This window comes from Megalops cyprinoides, chromosome 1, assembly GCF_013368585.1.
Source record: "Megalops cyprinoides isolate fMegCyp1 chromosome 1, fMegCyp1.pri, whole genome shotgun sequence".
Lineage (NCBI taxonomy): Eukaryota > Metazoa > Chordata > Actinopteri > Elopiformes > Megalopidae > Megalops > Megalops cyprinoides.
This window is the reverse complement of record NC_050583.1, coordinates 10,547,232-10,562,915: the sequence shown is the minus strand read 5'-3', so window position 1 is coordinate 10,562,915 and position 15,684 is coordinate 10,547,232. Positions and strand designations below refer to the sequence as shown.

The 15,684-nt window shown below is 42.1% G+C and overlaps 1 protein-coding gene across 1 annotated transcript; it reads left to right on the top strand.

Moving 5' to 3' along the window:
• Positions 1–10,375: 10,375 nt before the first annotated feature.
• Positions 10,376–15,684, top strand: LOC118784630 (monocarboxylate transporter 6-like). The gene is given in 5 exon segments (XM_036538963.1): positions 10,376–10,510; positions 10,513–10,653; positions 11,698–11,838; positions 12,968–13,804; positions 14,222–15,684. Coding segments are annotated over 5 exon segments (1,389 nt in total). The 5' UTR covers positions 10,376–10,455; the 3' UTR covers positions 14,437–15,684.

The window sequence follows — 15,684 nt, the reverse complement described above, 5'->3', positions numbered from 1 at the left end:
TCTCTCTCTCTCGCTTTCTCTCTCTCTCTCTCTCTGTCTCTCTCTCTCTCTCTCTCGCTCTCTTTCTCTCTCTCTCTCGCTCACCCCCTCCCTCTCTTAAGCAAGTTGGATTATGATTTTAAGGCCAACTTTGGAGATATTTTTCTCGCTCTCTCTTGCTTGTTGTCTCTACCTTTCCCCCTTCTCTCACATACTTGGTCAGTGTTGTAATGGTATTATGCAATCAGAAAAAAAAAAATAGTGGGTGAACAGCAAACACGACCAGGGTGGGTGTTAGCTTATGGAAGTACCCGGTGTATTTTTGACAAAAGTCAATGGAGAAAGAAAAACTGCCATTTGGCTATCTGATATCATTTATCTCTCTCAGTGGTGAAAATGATGCAAACATTACTGGGCTCTGCCTAAAATATGTAAAAAAAAAAAAAAAAAAGATAACTTTTGGAGACCAGTTGTGTCCATATACAGCTAACAGGATCCAAAGAAGTCAATGATGACTCTGCTATATTAATAAATGATGTATACATATCTTGCTCCAGTAAATGCTATAACTTAAATTACCTTGAATCCTTGAACAGGAGAGCAGGGGTGGCCCTATGGCCTCATGCAACCTCAGAGCTTCATGTTTGGCCCCTGAAGAGAGTGGGTGGAAAAGCACGCCCATTATGAATAGGATCAATGTTATGATTAAAATGCTAGTGTTGGGTCCTGTGGAAGATGGTATTACAATGCTATGAAAAATGCTATTAAAGCATCAGATGAACACATTACATTACATTACATTACATTACATTACTTAATTTAGCAGATGCTCTTACTCAGAGCGACTTCCAAATAAGCTCTCTAATAAGCTGCGGTCAACTTGGCCATTTCCCCTCACCTGAAGCATGACGTCCGCGCAATGATGGTTTATGTTTGGCAAGACAGCCATTTAGCATTCAGCAGATTTCCGTTTACAAATGAATGCATGAGTGGATAACAAAAATGTTTCCTCTCAGGATAATCAATGAGTCAGACATTAAAGGTATTAAAATTAATGAACCTTTGGCAATCACGCTGGTAAATTTTTGCTCCTACTCTGGGTCTTTCAGGACATGCATGTCCTTAGGCATTGTTGTACTTGGAATTTAGCTAGCAAGCTAAAGATGATGTACTGAACAGGCTATCACATGGATTTGCTCTCACTGGCATTGGACATTTCTCCGTAACAGACTGGCGAATGTCAGTTTGCTAGCTAGAACCACATTACATATTCAAGGCAACAGTATAACAATTCATGTTTTGGATAATTCATATTTAGATGAATCACTTGGAATGTTTTTGATTTGGTAAATAAGGGTGTTGGTACATTGATCACCACCTACTTTAAGCTAAGGTTTTCTATATTTAAAAGTATTTGTATAGCTTCCACATCAGATTTCAAATGGAGGGTATTTTTATGTAAACATTTAAGCTCTACTTAAGATGCTGCTGCTTCTATTGGTCACTTATGACTGAAGTGGTTTAGAATGACATGTTTTGTATTCTGTATTAAGATTACAACAGAGTGGTTAACTTGTGAGGGCTGATTATTGAAGATTTGGGAGGAGAATTTTCGGACAATTTCCTTCTCAATTAACCAAACTTTTGGTTCCATCCAAGATAATGCCGTGTATCACTCCCGTTCTATGTCAGCTGTTAATGACATCCCTCCCTGTTTATGATGTCCAAAGGGGGGGGGGGGGGGGGGGGGGGGTTGGGCAACATCTTTGGCCCATGGCCAGGTGTGGTCCTTCTGTCGGGACTCCAAGCCAAATAAAAGAACCGCTATAACCTCCTCAAACTCAACCTTCACTTTTTGATTGTATGGATTTACTGAATCGCATCATGCAACATGATGGCATGATATATCATTTAATGCGGCCTTCGTTGTGTTCACAGTGTGTAAGGCAGTTGGGTTCCTTTTTTTGACCCCCAGCTTACTGTTGTTCTAAACAAAGGGGAGAAGGGTATTGTGAAAGGTAATGGGATTAAATCAGTAGGTTTTGGGAATGGGACAGAATCATTTCCTGGCTATTACAAAGACTAGCTGTCTATGTTATGCAGTGGACTACAGTTTTAGATTAACCCTCTGAACCAGGTGCCTGCTCTTAATATGCCTCATACACTCAGCTGGTGACACTGAGTGTACAATACAATACACTGAGTTCCAGTCCCTTCCCAGCTCAGCTAATTTTAAAATGCACCACGGTGGACCGTGGCTCAAACAGTAAATGTTTTGGAGGCTCCTCCTGCAACAGGCAAACCTGCTGTGTTATATTTCATGCAACAGTTGCAAGTGCGCACCCCCTGTGTCTTCCCAGTGGACGCAACATGTTTTTATGGCGCCTTCGTGTGAACGAATTGGCGGGGTCAGTACGACTGAGTCTGTGTCAACGGTGAAATTTGCACAGTCTTCATCAAGAGTGGTCGCCTTCCTGCTGTATTGTGTCTGTGAGAGTGAAATGTTTTTTGTTCATTGAAATGCAGAAGCTATCAAATTTTTGTATATAGCAGTAGTTTCTATTACACCGTGGGAACATGGCTGAATCTTTTGAGTACAAATTCTATATATTTATACAAATTGATACTGTGATTTGTAGTAAAGTTATATGATTCGTTCATCATTAAAGTGTCTGTTTTTACTTTGTTTACAAAGTTTCGCGTCTGCATCTCACATATCTGTTGAAACAGTGAGAGATAACCTGTTGAGAGTGAATAGTCACGATAGAACACGCCAGGCAAAGAATTCACTGCAATAATGTCACCATTAAGTCATGTGTTTTGGCTAAATTCTACTGTAACTGCTCATTATTCATCTCGGACATGCCCTCCTATGTACCTTTTCAGTACCTATAGCACAGGGAACTTACATAGAATGAAAACAAGACTACGTCTGGTTTTTTTTAAAAAAAATTATGTTCATCCTGGAAAATATTAGCTAATAATAGCTACTGTTAGCTAGCTGTTTCCTTGGAAGCTGAAAATAAATGTATAAATAGGGACTTTTTGGTGACATTGTAGTGTCATACTGTCAAGTAAACATTACCTCAAAAGGTAATTATACCTGATTATGTAAGTTGAAATACTGTAGCTATATTTTGTATATTTTAAAAACATTTTTGCTTATGTTAATGCATGCACAGTTTAAACAAAGGAGGTGTGTTGCAACAATGCAGCTACAGAACAAAATTTGTTCATTGTCAGACATACACCTACAGTACTTTATAATTTCATGCAAAAATCATCAGATCATAATGGATGTGTGTTAGTCACGATTGCTTGTGATTTTTACACATCAGCATGTGAACATCTATTCCACCAACGTGGCTGCAGGATGTGGGTTGCTAAGTAATACGTTAAGTAATAAGACTATGCAATCACAAACCGTTTGTGTTCATAACAAGTGACTTATGTAGGCAGTGTGTGTGGAGACTGAGTGCTTTCCTCTTGTGGACAGAATTCACAGACTGCAGTCTCTTCAAGGGGGGAAATGAATCTTATTTCAGCAGGTTTCTGGAATTTCTTATTGTTTTTGTTTGATAAATGTGGGGTTATTGTTTGTTGTGCTTCAGTGAAAATGATGTGTTCAGGTGCTGTTTGGCTCCAACTGTAAGAAGACTGCATGTGTGTCTCTTACTCAGCAACTTTGCTTACAGGCCTATGTCGGGTCTGTTTTGCTCGGGCAGACTGGCTGTGAAATTATTGCTATGCAACGTATTGTTGGTAATTTACCGACCCACTGATCCTAGTTATTTGGTCAGGCTGGAAGAGCTTTTTATTTGAACAAAAGAAGGGGAGAGCATCAGGTAGGCTGATGTAATGTTATGGTATGTGTTTTTGGTATTTCACCTCAAAGTTTTCAAAATAGCAAATCAGATTTTCTACCAATTCAAGGCCCGTCAACTTTGGTTTTCACCGATTTCCACTCGCTTGTTTGTGACGGTTGGCTTGATTAATGCCGTCATATGGGTAAACTAACGGTGCCATCTAGTGAAGAAATTGTGACAGAGGTTAAAACTAAGAATGCTACCGCAATGCTTCATACCAATCGCTACCACTCTGGGTAGTAAAGCTGGATTTACAAATGACTTCCCTTCGCTGCAATTTAGGCTGGATAGCCCACTAAGGCAAATTTATAACCAATATAACACTTAAATGCTTACATTGCTAGTCTGAAAGTGGAAGATTAAAGGGAGTGCGCATCTCGTCTTAAAGTAGCCTGTTTTGCGTTTGTCCATATTGACATTTCGCATCTAACGTTACTTCCTGTAGATGTAATTTTACCTCCGTACCGTCCTGTACAAACTGTGCTTGTAATTAACGAAAAACATTAGCACAGGAGAAAACGCGATTTACTTATGTGATTCATGCAAAATTGCTTGGATTTCGAAGTGATTCCTAGATGTCATCGGTTTTTTCCGGTCCAGAGTTCTGAGTAATTTTTTGGAGTCGCTCTTTGTTTTGGAACGAGACACGGCGCTGAAACGATGACAGCGGAGTGTCTCGAATTCGTTCCCAAATAATATCCTTCCCCTTCCCCCTCAAGTATTTACCGGTGTGATGTCACGTAAAATACGGACTCCGTTCGCTTGCTTCACTTGCGAATTGGGACGCAGCCAAAACATTGGTGCTATGTATGTGCATGTACCCCCATAACGGGAAAAACATGTTTATCCGTGGACGAGTACAAAAACTCCCTAGAGCTAATGAAAATAAAACAAGGAAATGAAACAACAGAATTTCTGCGCTGCAAATTGCATTCTTCGTAGGTAGAATCAAAAGCAGATGGACCGAATAATGCGTGGAGGGCACGGTCTTGTTACACTGTCGTCTCAATTTACATTTACATTTATTCATTTAGCAGACGCTTTTATCCAAAGCGACTTACATAGGTTACAGTTCTTTACAATGTTATCCACTTATACAGCTGGATATTTACTGAGGCAATTGTGGGTTAAGTACCTTGCCCAAGGGTACACCAGCAGTGTCCCAGCGGGGATTGAACCAGCAACCTTTCGGGTACAAGTCCTGCTCCTTAACCACTATGCTACACTATGCTACACTGCCACCCCCAATGCCACCCCCTCAATGAAGACGGAGAGACAAGCGGCCGGCGAAGAATAGAGATGGCATTCAGTGGACCATGCCGTAGCATCAGAAGTCAAAAACCTGTTGCAAATGAATTCATTCAAGCACTGTGCTTCTCTAAACAGCTAATGGGTCCGCTGTACAGTTCTCTCGAAGATTTCGTTTGTAACCACTGCCCAGCCGCAAAGATTCTGCCTCATTCAACAAACAAGTTAAACATACCTTGACGAAAACGGCCATGCTATCATCAGAAAAATTAAAGAAAGCTTTATGATTTCCAATGAAAGACCAGAAATACTGGGTAAACCCAATCCAATGATTTCATTCTAATTGATCATTTTACATCTGAGAAACCAGCTCTTGTTTTGGCAGATCTAGTCAAGTCTACAGACATTGGTGACACTCAGTTTTACTTATTTTAGTAGTTAAAATTGTTTGTCAGCTTTTGCTACTGTTATACAATACACCTGTGCCATTTTAAATAGCTTTTACTGAACACAAAATCTTGAGATTTGATAATTGTATACACATTTTCAATGCAAGTGCAGCCTAATATGTTGTTAAAATAACCCCCAGTTTTCAACTGCACTTTTGAATGTTTGAATTTATAAACCCATTCTAAAAATTCAAATAAACACTAACACAGAATTTCACAGTCTTCTGAGAAGAAAAACTGTGGTGTCCTAGACTAGCCTGTTTAAACCAATTAAACAATCCACTTAAAAATACACAGATGTGTTCTCAAGTTTTTTAAAGAAAAAATTAAAACCAAATCTACTGAGTATTAGGCTAACATGCTTGAATTTACATTTCTGTCATTTAGCATTTACATTACAATTTTTACATGTTATCCATTTATACAGGTGGATATTTACCATGGCAGTTCTGTTTTAGGGGTACAGTAGCAGTGCCCCAGCAGGGAATCAAACCAGCAACCTTTTGGTTACAAGCCCTGCTCCTTACTGCTATGCTACACTGCCACCCCAACTTACAAGCTGTTATTTAAAAACATCAAATAAATGCAACAATTTCCTGGGTTCTTAAAAAGGAAAAAAATATAACCTCAAAATGTTGAGGCCTAGCCAGGGAGCATACTAATTGTGAAGTATTTTACAAGGTGCAGCTAATTTCACATCCAGACTTCCACACCCCCACACCGCTCCCCTCCCTGCTCAGGCCGTCTTTTGCCTGTCTGTCATTGTCCTGCACACCCCTGTCTCCACCAGATGGCATATGTTGACAGTTGTGTACATTTATCTCTCCAAGTTTGTGAAACTCAAATAAAATCATATAATGGCCTGCTGACCATTGCTGATTTTAGGGTGCCCGAGAGCAGTGCACCGTTCTCTCAGTAGTGAGCAAGGAAAGGTCATACGAACAATCCCTGATAAAACAGCTGGGCTTGAACGCTGGCTGTATGGACCAGCCAGAACTCCAGGCCAGCAGCTTGCCAAGTGAGCCAGCCAGGAACGCCTACAATCATCTTCTTTTGCTGAAGTCAATGCAATTTCTGTAGAAGACATGCATCAGTTTAAAAAAAAAAATACAGTGCGTTTCATTGAATATTGATTGAAAATTCTACCTTGAATTTTACAGCTGTGCGAGCTGGCTGACATTTGGCTCACGCGGATGTTGAGATTGCAGCGACTCTTGTCTCCTCCCATTAAGAACAGGACGCCGCCGCTGCAGGTTCTACTTCACAGAGCTGCGGATGAAACGTCCCAACACGATCAATGAGTGTTATAAATTTAACCTGTGAAGCCAATTAAGGTGAGGAGGTGAGAAAATAACCCATTTCTTTAACCGTCGCGCTGTACCAGTGCGTTTTTGTTGTAGCTGTACAAGCTGAAAACCTGTACTTTGTACTGTTACGCTATATTAGGGTATATATGATTACCCTGTATGATTAGGATTGCTGTTATAAAGCATTTTGATAAAGATATAGATTGCAGATCTCTGTCGTTAGGGCTTGGCACGTTATTTCGGTTTTCGCTCACGATTGACACTAACGTGGAAACATCAAGTGTTTGAAGCAGCTAACTTTTATGCTCAACTTTATTACCGAAGTGAACCTTTTTAGGCACACATTGTCATTGTTTTATTTTCTGCTAAAAGTTTGGGTATTTAAAAATCAGCTCTACATTTAACAGAGTAAATGTTGCAGTCTGGGACACAAATTATTTCGTGAAGTGGGGTGCTCTACCTAACCTAGACTAACTAGATATTACCAACAGGGTTCATTTGGGTTTTTGTTAGCGCAGGCTGCCGAGAACACTAAATCTTTGTTCACTGTGCAGGAAGGAGTTCAGTAGTTTGTCAGTAAAAGCGACACGAATACAATTTTCTGTAGGAACTGCCACGTGTGTCTGTAAACTGTGGGGGAAAACTTTGTCCGCTATAAAAGTGGAACATGAGGTGTATTTTTGCCATCCTAAAAAGTGCGTGCTTCACTTGCATTTTGGCTGGTGCTTCCAAGTCGCACCGTTGGCTCCCATACAGTCTACAGAAGCCGTATTATAGCGTACAACAGTAGGCTATGCGTGTTTATTGTGAACAAAGTATGCAACTGTAATGTGGAAGGCTAACATTTCATGTGTATGATAAAAATGAATCTTTTAGGCGAATGTCTTCTTATTTACAGGGAAACTTCTCGTTTACGTACACCGAGTTATGTTGGACAGCTAAGCTTTGGTGCTTTTATTTCCTGCTTTGATAAGAGCCTATCAAAATAATATTTCCAAGCTTTTCCAGAAAACGCATGTTGTCCAAAAACATGATTCTGTGGTTTAATGTCGTAGTAGGGGGCGTGGCAAACCTCATAGAAAGCTCACCTTACAAGAACACATACTCAGGTCAATACCATAAATTTCTCCTGAAATTGATGTGTATGCTTGTCCATAATTTTGGGCTAACCTTGCATACTATGTACTGGCGCAGCAAAATTAATTAGAAAGCGACAGATATTACGTCTTGTAATTTTTTTTTTAATTCAGTAAGTTGTAGCAGTTCCACAATACCGAACATAATTAGGGAAAGAAAGACAGCACGTGGGCGTGTTTCTGTTAATGTGTGACAGTATTAAATGCTATTCCACTGGTGGGAAAAATCGCATTTTACATGGGATGCCTGCATATTTGCATGGTAATTTGGGGTACTCAATTCCTTTATTTATGAGGTTGCCCTTTGGGTCACTTTGACATCAAGGGTCACTACATTGTTTGCCTTTATAATCATAAGCCATGTAAGTCATGCTGACCAACTTCTGTAGTCTCTTTACAGGTTGTAGAATGTTGCAAAAGGTAAAGCCACAGATACTGTATTAACCTATGAAAAAAGGTTTTGTTGACTACATGGATACAGAAGGGCAGGCAAAAGAAGGGACAGTTGCTACAGACTTTCATTCAATGGGCTAATGCAAATGAAAATATTGATTGTGAATTGTAATGAACTTGTCAAACTGAATTCCAGAGTATAATGCTACCTAAAAGACAGACAGATGGTGGCAGAAAGAGAAAGGAGGCGTCTGGGAGACAGGTGAACCGTTGGAGTTAGGAAAGAAGGAGGGGAGCCATCCATGACTTCAGACAGGAAGTGGAGGCAGGGCAGCTTCTGCAGCTGAGGTTTTTGGCACAGACCTGGAATGTGCCAAAGTCAACAATTATAATCTATTGCAGCGCCGCGCAAGATGGCTTGTCACTGTATTTTTGTTTAAAAAAAATTGGTGTCCCGTATTTCCAAATGAGCTGTACCACATTACCTAATGCAGACGAAGAAAATAGGGTAGAGGGTCAAAGTGTATGTAAATGTGTCTTCAGTCTCCTGAAAGATATCAGAATTTTTCCTTTGAATGTGGTTAGTATTAACGTAAAAGTAACAAAAAATGTCCTGCTATACCCCAATTCACCCCCATTCCTCCTAGACTCGCATCAGTGAGTATGAGGAGTAAACAGTATGAAATATGCCTCCCTTCTCTCCCCTGGCTGTGGTCCTTGGCTAAACCTTAGAAAAGGAATTCCATAAACTCTGAAGGTGACTGAGGACTTTTTATTTCTCTACATTCCCACTTTGCCATTGATGCATAAAAACTGACGCTAATTAGAATGCATTTGAGCGTTAACAGTTGGCCTTTGTGCTCAAATACATTGGATGGACCTAAATATGCGGCTTACTTTTATCAACTCAAACGCATTGAAATCATATTTCATAATCTTTAATTACTTTACAAGCAAGGTGGGTGAAGAGAGGGTTGTTTTTTTATTGTAGCTTTTTTTTATTCAACCCTAGGTCCATGTAGTGACAAGTAGGGATATTTAACACAAATGACCCCTCTTGGAACCAAAGGACAAGCATCCTCTAAATAATATGCCAATTACAAATGATACACAATGATCTTCATCATTGTGATGCTCTCAGTGATGATGCTACTTATCATTGTTGTTACACTGTGTTGTTTCTACTCATTTGGGATGAATATAATACTCATATCACTCTACAAACATGAAAAGTAATCACCATAAATGATCATCTCTGATATTTGTTAGTAATCTCTTTTCCAGTGTTTTAAAGTTTGACACAGTGCTGTTCTGATCTCAGTGCAACTAACCTATTCCGGAATCCAACACCAAACATTGATACAGTGCCTGTGACACTACTGTATAATGTAGAGAGATGTGGCTGTTCGATATTTCACCTGTGCCACTAACCTTACAAATACAAGTGAAAAATCACAGAAATTAATTTTTTGGATCTCTGTGTTAAGTACATCATGGCACATTAGTTGCAGCAGTATGCATTTGGACTGCAGCTGTTGTGGCATTTAGTAATGTGAGTTACCACATGAATAACTGCTGCATGACGTGATGTCACCCCCTAAAGCCAGAAAAATGGTACAGTAAGGTCCCTGGGCTGGGGACCTTGGCCTTTAGCTTTTCGGGTGACTTTTATTTGTGCTGTGTGGATGGCAAGGGCCATGGTTTGAAACCAGCAGCTGAGCTGCCTTTAAGATTTCCCATTTATTATTGAGGAAGAATGGTGTGGTAAAGTCGGAGTGTGTAATTAGCCGTTGTTCTCTGTGTTCTCCATTTTTTCCCCCAGAGTGGACAGTGGCCAGTGGCCAAACAAAAGTGCCACGGCCAAGGATGACGCAGAGCGAGGGCCACAGCGCCACCCGCAGGCGGAGCAGTGAAGGTGCAGGCGAGGGCCCCGGGATGCTTTCCAGTAACTCTCAGCAGTCAGTTGGCGCTGGCATGGAGGCTCCCGTACAGTGCGATTCAGAGGAGGAGAATGGAGGAGAGCAAGAAAATATAGAGCCTGAGGCCTGGAACAGCACTCCAGGGGACAAGAGGGAGCATGCCCACCAGCAAGAAGCCCCAGATGGTGGGTGGGGCTGGGTGGTGCTGGTGGCCTCTGTCCTTGTCCTGGCCCTGACCCTGGCCTTCCCCTCCTGCCTTGGGATCTTCTACACTGACCTGCAGACGGACTTCCAGGCGAGCAATAGCGAGACGTCCTGGGTTCCCTCCATCATGACTGCGGCACTGAACGCAGGAGGTACGCTGGGGGTTGGGTAAGGGGTGGGAGGGGCACTGTGGCGAGAGGGTGGGCTTCACAATTGACTCATTGCTTTTATTGTTGCTTTTCTGTTAGTTTCACCGATAAATAGACATCTCTTTACTGTAATGTCCCCTTGCACCAGTGATCCTCATATCACCACATGTCCCTGTGTTGTGCTAGGAGAAGAAGCAGATAGTTGTGGGGTAGGACCAGGGCCAGGGTTACCTGTGCTCATCCGGGGCTCTGTGGCAGTAGCTCTGGCCAATAATGACAATCATGAAAATCATGTTGTTTCCACACCTGTTGTTTTCACACCTGTCCAGAAATGAGATTGTCTGCAAACATTTGCAAGCATACCCCTGATAGTTCACTTCATTTAATTTTATTTTGTGCCAGTTTTCAAGTGCATGTGATGACCCAGGCTATTGTTCTGTTGGATGCAAAAATTATATATAATGATATATATGAAAACAGTGGATGATAATGAGAAATAACGTGTGTTTTTGCATTTACACTCAATGCAGCACATTGCACATTGACTCAAAGTCCTATTGATGAGACTATAATGACAATAATGACAATAATCTAATATAATGAGGATTTACCAATGAACCATAAAAAAGCACGTCATCACATTGCATTTGATCGGTGTGATCTCTGTAAATGACACTCATGCAAATAATAGTTGCTCAATGATGGAAGTCGGTTTTGTCGGGTTTGCCAAACAGCGGGTTGTGTAAATGCAAGAATGTGGAGTGACTCTGCATGTGTGAGTTTGTGTTTAGGTGTGCGCATTACACTGTCGTATACTCCATTTAGTATTTGGGGATGCCAACTAATACTGACGAGACATGAGACTGGGTAGTATTTCTTGTGAGCTGATGTATTGTGGGGCAGAACCCAGGAATCAGCATAACAATAACTGAAGGTAACACAAGGGGGGGGGTGTGACGGTGTCTTAAAAGGGAAAAACTTAGGTGGTCAATACACAACATACACTTCAAGTGTTTTTGTCCATGTGCGATTACTGTTTACCAACAGGCCCTTTGTGCAGCATCTTGGTGGAGCGGTACGGTTGCCGGGCTACAGTGATGTTGGGCGGGGTCCTGAGTGGGCTGACGATGGCAGCCAGCTCCTTCACTAACTCCATCGTGGAGCTTTACATCACTGGGATCATCACAGGTCAGAGGTCACATGCAGAAAGAGCTGTGCTAGAATTTTAATGTCTGTGTTGAAACTGTTGTTCTGATTTGCTGTCTTACAGTGAATATTCAGGAAGTCAAAACACCTGTAGCTAACATAGACGTGCAGCACCGGAAAACTCCTAAATACAGAAGTGGGAGGAAGGAAAGAACACACAAGCTGAATATCTGTTCATTAAATAAGATATCTGTACATCTGCCCTGCCTAAACTCTAAATACAGTCTCTTCGCTGAGATCAGTCATCAAAGTCAAAGGCACAAAATCCTGAAAAACTTGTGAACATTAAAAAAGCCCATGTTGCACAGACTAAGTAGGTTTCTAGTCCACCCTTGGTATGACAAAATCAGCTACCCTTCCATGAATGCCTTCATAAAGAGGGACAGCTCAACAGTAATAAAGTATTGTCAGGAAATTACTGCTGGCTAGCTGTATAGATGCCAGTTTGCATTGGAAGGGACCTGGTTTGCAGGTGTGTTGCACAATAAAACACTTTTGGTGTGCAATAACATAATGATTTGTATTTTTAATCATTGCCACAACAATCATCTCTAGATTTGAATGGTTCTTAATTGTGCTGAGTTGCACTGACTCTCCCATGTTCAAAATGAATATTTACATGTGTGCGTATATTGTGGGATGGAAATTTCAGATTTGCAGATCTCTGATAGTGACATTGTGGATAACAGCACAGTTAGATATCAGCAGTGCTTTCACAGTAAACAGTATGTCTTTACTGTTATTCCTTTTTGCAAATTGTATATACACAAGTATATATTTATAAAAAAAGTATGTATAATATATGCATATATTTCTCTTCCAGTGATCTTGGATTCTGTTTTACCTGTTATTTAAAGACATTTGCAGAGCTTTACAATATACTGAAAATCTGTACTCTCAGTATTTAATTTTTTATATGCCTCTTCCCAGGACTTGGATTCTGTTGTAGTTGGTACCTTACTTTATTGTCATTTAGCAGATGCTCTTACCCAGAGCAACTTTCCTAGGTTACAGTGTCATCTATTCGCTTGTTATTTAAAGACATTGGTAGAGCTTTACATTATACAGTAAGTCTCTACAGTCATTCTTTTTTTATTGCGTCTCTCCCCAGGACTTGGTTTCTGCCTCAGCTTCCAGCCCTCCATAAGCATCCTTGGCCACTACTTTGTTCGACGGCGCGCGTTCGTCAATGGCGTGGCCGCCATGGGAACGTCCCTTGGGCTGTCTGTCCTGCCGATCCTCGCCAACTTCCTACACAGTCAGCTGGGCTGGAGGGGGAGTTTCCTGGTGCTGGGGGGGTTGCTGCTCAACTGCTGTGTATGCGGGGCAGTGATGAGACCCGTGGGGTCCAAGTACTGGAGATCACAGAACCCCCACGCAAACAGTGATCAGCCCCCGCAACTCAAGCAGGACGGGCTGAAGGGGCGCGTGAGGGCCTCCCTGGCCAACCTCATGGCCCCCCTGCGCAAACACATAGCGTTTGACCTGTTTTACAGCAACCCCCGCTATCGGATTTACACCATCGGGGTCGCCTGGACGATGCTGGGGTATTTGGTGCCCCTGATCTTCCTGGTGCCCTACGCCACCTCCCACGGCATGGAGCAGAGCCGAGCCGCCCTGCTGCTCGCCATCGTGGGGATCATAAACATCTTCGTGCGCCCTGCCGTCGGCCTGCTCTTCAACATGCCCTGGTTCCAAGGCCGCCACATCTACGTGTTTTCGGCGGCCCTGCTGGTCAACGGGCTGAGCGACTCCATCTGCGGCCTGGCGGCCAGCTTCCCAGTGCTCCTGGGCTACGCGGTGGCCTACGGGCTCTCCATGAGCATTGTGGGTTCGCTCGTCTTCACTGTGTTGATGGACGTCGTGGAGATGAGCCGCTTCCCCGCCGCCCTTGGCCTGCTCACCGTCATGGAGAGCGTCACCCTACTGGTGGGGCCCCCCCTCGCAGGTACGCTAAGTTTGCGGACATAGGTGTGGGGTGTGTGTGCCTGTGTTTCCCCATTCACAGTAATGTTTTCCTACACACATATTTTGATGTTTAGGTACATAATGAAGATTGAATACTTTTATTTACGAAAGCAGTTGCTTCCAGTCATGTGTGTTCAGCTGAAACAGTACACCACTCATGGCGCCTGTGTGTGTGTGTGTGTGTGTGTGTGTGTGTGTGTGAGCGTGTATGAGGTTATGTGTCCCCTGACAAACAGAACTTCCCTTCAAAACAAACCCACATATCTGAGCACTGTCTTCATCATCATAGATTTTTGTTATTGCATCACTATAGGCTCTGTGAGGGCTGAGTGCCCTGACCAGGCCGAATCCTCAGGCTTTCCTGACCCAGTGCCCCAATGTTGCATTTCTGTTGCAGGGATCCTGATAGACAGTACTGGGGACTACACTTATGTCTTCTATGCCAGCAGCGCTATTGTGGCCTCGTCCGCCCTCTTCCTCATGGTGTCCTTTTACTGGCTAGACAGAAGGGAAAGGAAGGGGAAGCAGCTCTCCCAGCCTCACACTATCCCACCACAGCCTAGTGTCACCCTTGGCCCTCACTGCAAGTACAGCAGTGTACAGGAGTCATGAAATTCAGTGTAATTCAGCCATTCTTGTAGGGGTGTCCCCAACTAAGAATTTACATAGTCCAATCTGATTGGTCAAGTCTTGCCTATCGTCGACTGATCGTCAAATCATGTTTGTTTGTTTTTTTTGCTCATTGATCCATATTCTCATTTGCCATTTTTTCACATTCCCATTTTTTCCACACCAGACGAAAGAGCTGAAACACCCATTTAAACAATTTGTCTTCTTGAATCATACAAAAATAGCCAGTCTTTCACTGTGCCTGTGTCCGCTTGATTCTTTTCAAATTGTGTGTGAGGAAAACCAACTTGTTCACGTTGCCCGGGAGAACTACGCTCCTTGCTTTGCTGACCATAAAACCTGCCTTTGAGAACATCCTCTCTGATGGTGTGGCGGTGGATGGGATGCTGTGGATTGACTTGTTCAAAATGCTCCCACACTTTTGAAGTTTTTTTCCCAGACATTGTGAGCTATTAGGTAGCTAAAAAGATTTAAAGCCCAGCCAAGATGCTGCTCCGGTGGTCACGCAAAATTGGATAGTGCAACTTAGTCTACCAGGTGATTTATTCATGCGTGCTAAGGAGATTGATTAAAAGCACATGAGTTATTCTCAAATTTTTATTAACAGTATTATTAATAGGCTGATATTTATACCAAAATAGGCAATATATCATGATTTATTGGGAGAAACCAAACAATTCTATGTAAAATCAGACATTTAGCACCCCCATATAGCCAGCACGAAATGATCTTTGTTTCATAACCACATTTTGCAATGATTCGGCTGTGAGATTGGCAGTCGAATCAGGCTCCTTGGATCGAATTGTCGAATAGTCGACTATTCAGGGTCACCCCTACATTCTTGTCATGGTGTACTGTATAACATCATTAGGTTCAAACTCAGCACAGTAAGAATGTCAGTAATCTATTTTTTGTTTAAATCAACTGTAAACATACACTTTTCAAAGACCTATTTTCAGAGGTGCTGAGATACTGTAAAAAAAAACACATTATAAACATTTCTGGCCAAGACTTTTGAGCTCTGAACCTTGCAAACATAGGTGTTGGCTACGCATAGGTGATTAAAGCATTCAGAAATTTCATGTGGTTTGACTACTAAAGTGTTAGAACTTTGGAGTGACACTATTTTTTTCAAAGCCTACACAATGAATATTGATGAGGTAGGTGAGGTACACCTGTCAAAGCCCATCAGTCTGGAATGTCATTGTGGCCCTCTCTGCCCCCCCCCCC